Raw genomic sequence first — 10,859 nt, forward strand, 5'->3', positions numbered from 1 at the left:
AGTGCAGGCCAGAAGGAAGTGGCAAGAAATATTCAAAGTGATGAATACCAAGAACCTACAACCAAGACTACTTTATCCAGGAAAGCTATCATTCAGAATTGAAGGTCAGATAAAGAGCTTCACAGATAAGGAAAAGCTAAAGGAGTTCATCACCACCAAACCAGTAGTATATGAAATGCTGAAAGGTATTCTTTAAGTAGAGGAAGAAGAAAAAGGAAAAGGTAAAAATTATGAATAGCAAATACATATCTATCAACAAGTGAATCTGAAAAACAAGTGAATAAAAAATCTGATGAACAGAGTAAACTGGTGAATATAATAAAACCAGGGGCATAGAAAGGGAGTTGACTGACTATTTTTGAGGGGGAAAGGGGTGTGGGGGTGCAGGAAGAGACTCGACAAAAATCGTGCACCTAGGGATGAGGACAGTGGGGCAGGGGGTAAGGACAGAGGGTGGGGTGGGAACTGGGTGGAGGGGAGCTATGGGGGGAAAAAAGAGTAACAAATGTAATAATCTGAACAATAAAGATTTAATTAAAAAATAATAAAATAAAAACAATTTAAAAATGACAGAAAAACAATGTATCAGTTATGATAAACATGAACAGTTTTGATATCCTTATTTTAAAAATATGACTCCCTCATCATGGAGGAGGGAGTTTCCAGATCATATTAGGATTCTATGTCTCCACATGAAAATAAAACAGGATTTCAGTTTACGGTGTAATAAAGCTAACAGTTCCCACTTCACATTAAAATCAAAATGCTGAAAACATAAACTCTCAACAAAATGAAATGCAATTGTAATTTGGGTAAAAACACCTCTCCAGATCAGAGCTCATATATATATGCAGATGTTAAATTGTTCACTTTGCACAACAGAAAATCAAATACTACATTCATTGGTGACTTTGATAAAACTTCCAGATGACCAAAAGCAGAATCATAAGTACAATATAATCTGTAGAGAATGAAGTAAACAAAACATAGTCCACATAATAAGGAAACAAGTAACTACCAAGGAAGCAAAACAAAAAGTTAGGTATTCCATTAATATGATTAAATATATTGATTATGATAAACATAAATAGATTTAGACATCCTATCTAAAAGATTTAACTCTCAGATTAGGGTTTAAAAAAACTTAGGGTTTAAATAAATATACAAGCTAAAAAAAATGGTGACAAAAACTAAAAGAGTACAGCCTGGCTGGTGTGGCTCAGTGGTTGAGCATCAACATATGAACCAGGAGGTCACAGTTTGATTCCCGGTCAAGGCACATGCCCAGGTTGTGGGTTCGAGCCCTACTGTGGGACATGCCAGAAGCCACCAATCAATGATTCTACCTCTCCCCTCCTCTCTGAAATCAATAAAAATAAATATATATTTTTAAAGTGTGGTCTACAAGCCAACTGCATCTGAACCCCTAAGGATGGTCATAAAATGCAGATTCCTGGGCTAGCCTCGAACTCAGTAAATCAGATACTTTATAGATGAGACCCAAGAATAGACATTTTTACAAGTCCCCCATGATATCTATGCATAAAGGATTTTAAATACAGCTTTGAAATATGAGCACAGGTTTACTAGTAAACTAGATCCGCTAAGGGGCAAGTGGCTTTCTAGGAAGAAAACCTGTCTAATAACTTTGATTCATGTACCTAACTGTGAACTACAACCCTCCTCTACCTTAGAATACCGACTTCAAACCAGCCTGTGGTGACCCTCCAGGTTTTCTCCTTTAATTTCCGATCCATTGTGGACAAATGTGCAAAAAGAGTCAGAACGCATTACTAGATAAATGAAATTTTTAAAATGATATGACACAATTTAAGCCCAACTCTGTATTAGTAGATTCAACAGACATTAAATTACTTTGACAAATTGATACATAAATTTCCAAACACTTATTTGCAATTTCTGTACTTGTCATGAACGGTTTGGAGGGTGCTGGTCCACAGACAATAGAAACAAGACCACGAGCTCAGTAAACCTATTACACTCACTGGGGGAAAACAGCAACAAAGCTCAATGATATCACCCGGTCCCAGGAGCTCAGTTTGGGCACCCGTAGAGGCCACTGAACAATAGAAGGGGGGCAGATGCCCCTCCTCCACTCTCCCCTTTATGATAACAATTCTACAACACTCACACTCAAGGTGGGATAACCTGCAGGCTTGACATTTTTGTCTGAAGCTTACCTTTGTTTCTTTCCCAATTATATTTTCTCTTTCATAGTAATGCTGAAGTTGTTGGTTATGTTTTTCTTCTTCTTCTTTCTTCTTCTTTTCTGCTTCTTTTCGTCTTTTTTCAGCTAACCGAATAAGCTCTTCATTTTTTAGTCTTTGCTTTAAAATAAAGAGAAAAATATATACACTTCATACATACATTCTTATAGTCCATTAAAAAATGTGCTGCCTTATTTGTCTGAAATAGATATAAAATTGAAGATATAAATGAAATAGTGTTATTTTTTTAATTAAATCTTTATTGTTCAGATTACAGTTGTTCCTCTTTTTTCCCCATAGTGAAATAGTGTTCTTTAACATCAAGACACTGTTTGCTTAATAATAAAGTATTAGGCATCTATATATATAAAAGCCAAGCCACCAGAACAACTGGAACAACCAACTGCTATGACACACATTGCCCCCAATTGGACCCCCAACCACCATGACCCCTCCCCCCAGCCATCCTGTGCCCCCTACCCCCGGCTCACCCAGCCCCAATTTGCCTCCCCTTCCCCTCCCCGCCACTGGCCTGGCCTGATCAGCCCCCATTGGTGCTGGCAGACCGAACCCCACCCGTGCATGAATTCGTGCACCAGACCTCTAGTCTTATAACCTCCTTAGTCAGCCTAAACTATTTTTTGGCTTAAAATGTCATCATTTCTCTCTCCTTAACCTAGTCTTTCAACTTTAATAGAATATCCAATGAGTGGACACTGATCTGGAATTTTCTAAATGTACCCCAGGACTAGTCTCCTCTGTAAGTAATATATATCTTCTCAAGTCAGAATAAAAATTCCACTTCAGACTAACAGAAAACTGGAGTAGGAAAAAAATGCACCTCCTCCTCTTTCTCCCGCTTCTTCTCCTGTTCCTCTTCATACTCTTGCTGGATCCGTGCCCTCTGTTCTGCGAGCCGTTTTTCTTCTTTTTCTTCTTCAATCCTCAGTCTCTCGCGCTCAGCTTCCTCTCTTCGTTTCTTCTCCGCAATCTAAAGAATTAAGCCTAGTTATTTCTTTGTAAACTACTACAAAGTTGGAATACCACTTGTTTTTTCCTAGTAGCCTATGAATTCAACATTTGTATCTTCTTTCTGAAAGTTAAAATAACTTCCTAAATTTTTCATCTCTTGTATTTTATTAGGAAGGCTACATAATGTAATGTTAAGAGCTATGAGTAACATTCCAGCTCCACCAAATACTTACAAACTGTGAGACCTTAAGAAACTTTCTTGTTCAGTTTTCTCCTCTTGTAAAAAGAGATACTAATGTCTACATCTCACAGGAGTGCTCAAAGAATGGATGTAAAGAAAATGTGAAAAATGTGGAAGTGCCTCCTCTATAGAAGGTACTAAGTAATTCATGTTTATGTTATTCTGTAGCAACTGATACGAGATGTCTCAGCTCCCTGGCTTGATTAGGATCCTGAAACAGCAAATCAGTGTTTCAGCATCCAACCATTCCTTATCCAAGTACCCCTCCCTCAGAACATCCTTCCTTCTGTCTTATCTACTGGTTAGTTGTAAGGTGAGGAGGACTTCAGCCACCAGGACTCAGTGCAACTAGTACAATTTCATCTTGAATGTCCCGGTGGCGTGCAGTGCTGAATATGTGGGGGGACATTCTAAGGCAGAGTCCAAGTCCTGGCAGAAGGCACCGTCAGAGAGTCTGCATCCTCCAACGGTGAAGTAGGGAAGGAAGTGTGCATACTGGGTACTCAATAGGTTTCAATTACTCTTAAGTAGATATTGATTACAGCCACTTGTATTATTTCACTGCTCCTATCTGCACTGCCTCTAGCTTCAACATTGTTATATCTAGCGCTGTCAATTTTCTAAGCTGTAAGAACTTTAATCTTCATGCATGTCCCATGGTTGCATATACTAGGGTTTTTTCCAACTCTTCTCAAAAAAACATTAAATATGCACAATCCTAACATTTAGTACTAAGCAGTGTGCTCATAATCATTTCTCCAAGTATCATATACCTAGAGAAAACATCACTTATTATCTATATGGCAAAACATCACATCTAACACTCAGTTCCCCACTTCTTCCCACTCTGTGAAAAAAAATCACAATCAGAGTCCCTTCTCCATTAAGGGTCACAATTATAAATGAGTCACACACCTCATGAGTCCATAGAAATGTTGTTCCAACAAAAATGCTACACAGTCCTTACCAGAAAGAGGACAGCTAGCTTCTAGGTGAGTGGTTTTCAAACTGTATAATACAAAAATGCTTCAAAGGTTCTACAAGTAGTTTATTAAATGTTTTACTTTTAAAGTTCTAATTAAAAATGGTACCTAAACACTCACATGTGTTGTTTACCAAATTCTAGCCACGTGAAGACTTCTGCTGCATAACTTAAATTTTTGGTGCAGATAAGGAGCCAAGGCCATCTTTGTGCACAGATCTGAACATTTTACAGCATCTCTTTTAACACTTAAGTTTGGAGTTATATCTGTCTGACACTATACTACTGTTGATAGTAATAATAAGTATCATTTAACTAGTTCTGGGTTACACTTTGAGGGTGAAAAATGGGGACGGTTAAGAGACTGGTAAAAGAAAATATGTAAACCACCATTTGACACTGAGGGTTTACAAGTGGGAGAACTGAAAGCTGGACTTACTCTGAAACTAACATAGTCAAAGCGCCCCCATTATTAGATTTTCCCAGAGGGAAAAATTTCCTAGAACTGTAAGTTCTGTACCTACAGATGTGATGCTGAAATGAGACTTGGGTCCCAGCAGTGGCTCAACCACCATAGATGAGCCTCTCTGCCTGTATCTTAATTGCATATCATAAAATAAAATACCTTTCTCAGAGAGTTTTGAGGTTTAATAAGATACTATATGTAAAAGTACCCTATAAACAATAACAAGCTATACATTTTGCAATATTTTGTTTTTCCTGAATTCTACCCTCGACCGTGCAACACTTGCTAAGTACAATAGAATCTACTTGAATTCTGACTTGCTGTCATTATAGGCAACATACCACAGGATCTTTCAAGTTCAACCAGTAACTCTGTATCCCTCAAAATGCTGCTGCCTGACTTGAGTGGCCAATGTCCCTGGGGCCTCTGATTCCACTTTCTGATATTCAATAACTCTATTCATTCTGTCATTCATGAGAAAGGCCTTTCCATCATTTCCACAGTCACCACTCTAGTAAAATACCCCTGCTTCCAATGTTTTAAACCTCCCAAAAATATACCCTCAACACTGATGCCAGAGCATCCTTAAGACTGCATCTATTATGTCATTCCCTTAGGTAAGAGGCCACAAAATAAGAATTAGAAAGGTAACATCTTTGAGTAGAATCTCTTTTAGAGGAAGTTAAGAGCCTGGGATTAGATTGGATAGCCTTAAATGTCAGGCTAAGGAATTTGGAAATTCCTATAGAAAAGAAAAGCTACCACCAGGGTTTGAGTAAAAAAAGAGTAACATGTGAAGAAGCCCTATGAAAGGAAGATTAAACAGATCCCAGAATTAATCTGACACTGGAATGTCAGTGTGGGTGGAGAAGGGGTGACGGGAGGGGAGAAGAAACTGTGAGTCTCTCACAGGCAGGCCTCTCGTTCATCTCAGGTGCTCTCCAGTATTCAGCACAAGGGTGGGCACAGTATGGAGAAGTCTGTTTGCTTAATAAACACTGGATGCATAAGTGCCTTCCTTTGGGCATTTCTAATATTTTAAATGCTATCTGTTTACATACATAAATGCAGCAAATAAATGCAATTATGATTACATCATATTTTAATTTATTTACAATCTATACTACTGAGTCAAGAATATCAAATCTTTTGGGGGAAAAATTATTGACATTCTACTAATACATAAGCATCTAAAAAGAGTAATTCTCTACCTAAAAGGTGAATATTTTATTACCTTCAGTTTTAGAAATTTCAGCACTCTTTAACAATTAGTGATTTAATAAAGTTTAGAAAAGATTAAGTCAACTGGTACACCTGTCTCCTTATTCTTTTTTTCAAATCAAGTGACATAATTTTAGTACTATCTATATCTGATATATATTAGAAATTGTAGAAAACTGCATGGCACCTTAAAATTTATTCAGCATGTGGATAAAATCTTTGCAAGTTCAGTTCATTAAAACTTTTATGAAACTTGAAACTATGATCAAATAAACATTTCACCTGAAATCGAAGAAAATTCTTGTATGTTTCTTGCTGTCTAATCTGAAGTTCAGTTGGGGGCTCACCAAATACATTTCCCCGAGCAAAAGGAGAGCTCTGTGTTTGTATATGACCTTGAAAAAGAAATTTGCCAAAACATACCATTAGGCATTGCTTAGAAAAAGTAAACAGTCAGGAATGAAGAGTTAGCTATTAAATTCGTATTTTGATAAAATGTGCTAAATATGAAAATCCAGAGATTACAGTCAAAAAGGAAAACTGAGATTAGAATCTGAAGACCAAGTGAAAAGTAATGCGACAAAGAAAAATGGTGAAACTAAAATAAAATAGTTGAAAAATCATAATATATCTGTACCTTAAAGACACCAAGAAAACATAAAAGGTACTCCATAATAGCTAATCAACTCAGATTACAGCAAAGGCTTTAAAGTAAAATTTATGGAGAGAAAAAAATACATAAAGTTCTCATGTATGTAAATATCCTTTTAAGAAACTGCTTAATTATATATTAAATGTATTATGTACATATATGTAAAAAATATCTACGTTGTTTAAAAAAAATCAGTAATTCCAAGTCTTCTATCTATGATTAAAAAAATAAACAAGAAAGTAAGATCTAAAATCTTTTTTTTAATGTATTTTATTGATTTTTTACAGAGAGGAAGGGAGAGGGCTAGAGAGTCAGAAACATCGATGAGAGAGAAACATCGATCAGCTGCCTCCAGCACATCCCCGACTGGGGATGTGCCTGCAACCAAGGTACATGCCCTTGACCGGAATCTAACCTGGGACCTTTCAGTCCGCAGGCCAATGCTCTCTATCCACTGAGCCAAACCGGTTACGGCGATCTAAAATCTTTTTAAAATTAAAATGACTCGTTTAGTCATTACAATTTTTATTTAAAAATTCTATCTAATTAATGGGACATAAACATGAACAATAAAAATGTTATCTACTACCTATAAGTAGTATTACACATTCTGGGAAAGGAAAATATTTCATAAAAGCAAGTTGAAAAATAATTAATACCTCAGGAGTCTCTACGAATGCAGAAAGAAAAAAAAGTATTTAAATTTAAGCTTCATATAACTTTTTGTGTACTGACTCGTTCTTTGTACCATCAATCTAAAACATTTACTTTCTCTCACCCATATAGTTTGTGTAGGCCGACTATTTGAGAGTTGAGCTGCTATTTAGGTTTCTTTGCTCTTTGCTTTAAATTTATTAATACTTATTTGAATAGATCAGCAAACAGCCAAATCAATACTTATGCTATGGTATAAAAGCTGGTAGCACAAGAAAATTGAATGGTATTTTTTGCTTCAATGATCACTCAAATTCTAAGCCTTTGGGGCAATTAGAGAAGAAATATCAAAAACAAGGACAAATTCTTCTAAACATTTATAATAACTTATAAAAATAAAATCACAGGGAAACACTGTTCTACACAAAGTAAATGGAAATATATCTAGGGATCATGGTAAGCCACAAAATAAATTTAAGCCAAATTAGTATAGACTTCATAAATATGGTTCTTCACCGAAGAACCATAAAGGGGGGGAAATGAACATTAGGAAGACCTCAAAACAAACAGAACATTAGAGTATAATGAGCCTTAAGCACACATTATAACATTCAATTTTCTTTCTTTTAAAAAAAATATTTTATTGATTTTTTACAGAGAGGAAGGGAGAGGGATGGAGACTTAGAAACATTGATGAGAGAGAAACACCAACCAGCTGCCTCCTGCACACCTCCTACTGGGGATGTGCCCGCAACCAAGATACATTCCCTTGACTGGAATCGAACCTGGGACCCTTCGGTCCAGAGGCCGAAGCTCTGTCCACTGAGCCAAACCGGTCAGGGCTATAACATTCAATTTTCAGTTGTATTTAAGTTCCCTAAGGCCTTTAAATATTAATGCCACACATGTGTATGTGCACACATGTATAAATACACAAACATTTACACATATGTGTATACATACACAGACACTCATACACATATATTATGGAATAGCAACAAATTAGGTGACTTTGGATAAATCTTGCATTCAGAAAGTCTATTAGGGAATGAAAATTAATTGAGAAAATTTCAACTCACAAAAAATGAGGGAACCCTGGTGGTGTGCAGAAAGGCTGTGGACAAGAAATTCTGCCGAGCATATTCAATCATCATGCTTGTGTTGTTTCCTGGGAAGGGGTCATGGAAACTTTATTTTTCCAGGATTTGCTGGTAAGCGGAGCTAAGTGATTGTTAGTTACTACGACAGAAGTGCGAGGCTGAAACAGAACTACAAACAATGCGGAAGAACTACAAACTGGATGCGGAAGAAACGGGCAGAGAATGGGGTCTGTAGCACAGAGATCGCAATATAGACTATGAGAACAAAAGGCAAGTGAAGAGAAAAATAATGGTAATCAGAAAGAAGCCAAAATTCTCTTAGCAGCAATAATAGGAATAGGTATTTTGATGTTCCTACTGCTCACTGAATTATTATAGACCCCGAGTGAGAAACAAATCAATAATTTAATCAAAATAAAAGTTTCAATTTTAGTGCTCCCAAAATCAAAAGTGGATCTACGGGGCAAAATCTATTGTGGGTCAAAGTAAGAAAGCATTTCTGGTAATTAGGGATCAAATAGCGGTGCCCACGGAAACAACGAACACTCCACCTCCTGAGCGTGAAGAAAGGCTGCACAGAGTAGCGCTACCCTGGACTGAGAGATGCAAGGCCAGTGATTCTAATCAGTTTGGTCAGTAAGTCACAAGGGTTAAAAATAAAATAAAAAATTTTAGTCCAAGTTATTTTAAAAGGATTTCCTAATGTAAAGTTCTTTCCTAGTCTAACATCGAAACTTTTGTGAAAGTAGAAGAGCAGAATTTGTGGCAAATAACTGGTTACTTTTATAGGCGTCAACTTTCTTTGAGAAAAATATGATGCCAATTTTTCCTGGCAAGTCATAAAGAAAGATGATGAGTAATTTTCAATTTCTAGAACTTTTAATTGATGGATGTTGCTTAACAGCAAACCAAAGATACTTGCTTAAAAAAGGAGAGATGTGACTCGATATAAAATTAAACTTTTAATTATTCATTTCTTTGTACATTGTGGTTTTATAAGGGAGAACAAACAATTATTATAAAACAAGCAAAAAATTAATTTTATTGTACAATTTGTCATACCACATCTGATACCTCTCACCAATTCAAATAGTTATGGGTATAAAAAACAAACTATGTGTAAAAAGACTAGTTGATTTTGAGCAATGCCCTTATACTAGCAAAATAAAAATGTTAGCAGCAGCTAAAACATGCACAAGCAAATTACAAAGCTGAGAACAGTATTAATTAAGAAGCAAACTATGTTTCCTTATTCACTTTTTTCAAAATACCTATGAAGAAAAGGTATTATAAAAAGCACAAATAACATGTTATGCTTCCTGACTCAGAGTAACCAAATTCTCAATATAATAAGACTTCATCAGAGAACAGAAATGTTACTGAACAATTTTAGAAATGTAAAAGAAAGATAGAATGTGATTAAACACCTGAGTTTTTATCTGCAGAATCTTCTAGGCTCTCAGCATTTGAAGTGGCTAAATTTTGGTCTAGAGATACAACAGCCCTTTTATCTTCATATGGTCTTGCATCTGGATTATGGTAGGCATCTATATTTTGTCTGTGCATCTTATTCAAATCAGCTGAGAGGGGAAAAATAAGCCATTTATTTCAATAAATACATTTTTATAATTAGTATGCTTAACACATTTTCTCAAAGCAGGGAATGTGAACCAACAACAACACCAGGACAGAGCTGGAATAATTCAATGATATCTTGGTGCCCTGAAAACTTAAAAGATTTTTTAGAAAATAATGTTACAAAACAAACTCAAAATCTTTGACAACCCATAAAAACCATATTTATCTCTTGTTACTTCAGAACCTGGATTCTCTTTAATACAGAAAATACAGCAACAATTCAAGTAAGTCATCGTGAATTTTACCCAAGATCATTAGCATTCCTAATGGAAAAATATAATCTGTGCAGTTTTAACATATCCACAAATCCTTTGACAAATTCTCCCTTCAAGATGGAGCTCAATTCCCTCCCCTCAAGTGTGGGCCATTGTTCGTAACTCACTCTTATAAACAGGATATTGCAGAATGAAGGTATATGACTTCTGAGGCTCCTTCATAAAAAGACATAATGGTTTCCACGTTGTTTGATCTACTGCCTCACTCACTCTGAAGAACGCCAGCTATTATATCACCAGGACACTGAAGGAGCCATAGCGAGAGGCCCATGCGACCTGAAACTGAGGCCTCCAGAGCCAAGTGAGGAGCCAGATTGGAAACAGACTTTCCAGACCAGGCAAGCCTTCAGACGACTACAGCCCCACCTTCTGACATCTTGGACTGCAACTTGTGAGGAACCCTGAGACAGAACCATCCAGCTAACCCACT

General features: G+C 36.4%; 1 protein-coding gene across 11 annotated transcripts in view; it reads right to left on the bottom strand.

Moving 5' to 3' along the window:
• The window catches only part of CSPP1 (centrosome and spindle pole associated protein 1), a 66,614-nt gene that overhangs the window by 20,327 nt on the left and 35,428 nt on the right, over positions 1 to 10,859 (bottom strand). For 10 of the 11 annotated variants that reach the window (XM_015559548.1, XM_015559540.1, XM_015559543.1 and 7 more), the window contains 4 exons: positions 9,944 to 10,096; positions 6,393 to 6,505; positions 3,070 to 3,219; positions 2,202 to 2,348 (listed from right to left, as the gene is read on the bottom strand). In XM_015559548.1, the coding sequence (XP_015415034.1) occupies positions 2,202 to 2,348; positions 3,070 to 3,219; positions 6,393 to 6,505; positions 9,944 to 10,096 (563 nt within the window). The remainder of the gene's footprint in view (positions 1 to 2,201; positions 2,349 to 3,069; positions 3,220 to 6,392; positions 6,506 to 9,943; positions 10,097 to 10,859) is intronic. The other variant, XM_015559550.1, reaches the window with a different exon arrangement.

Source organism: Myotis davidii, unplaced genomic scaffold, assembly GCF_000327345.1.
Source record: "Myotis davidii unplaced genomic scaffold, ASM32734v1 scaffold393, whole genome shotgun sequence".
In the NCBI taxonomy this organism is placed as follows: domain Eukaryota; kingdom Metazoa; phylum Chordata; class Mammalia; order Chiroptera; family Vespertilionidae; genus Myotis; species Myotis davidii.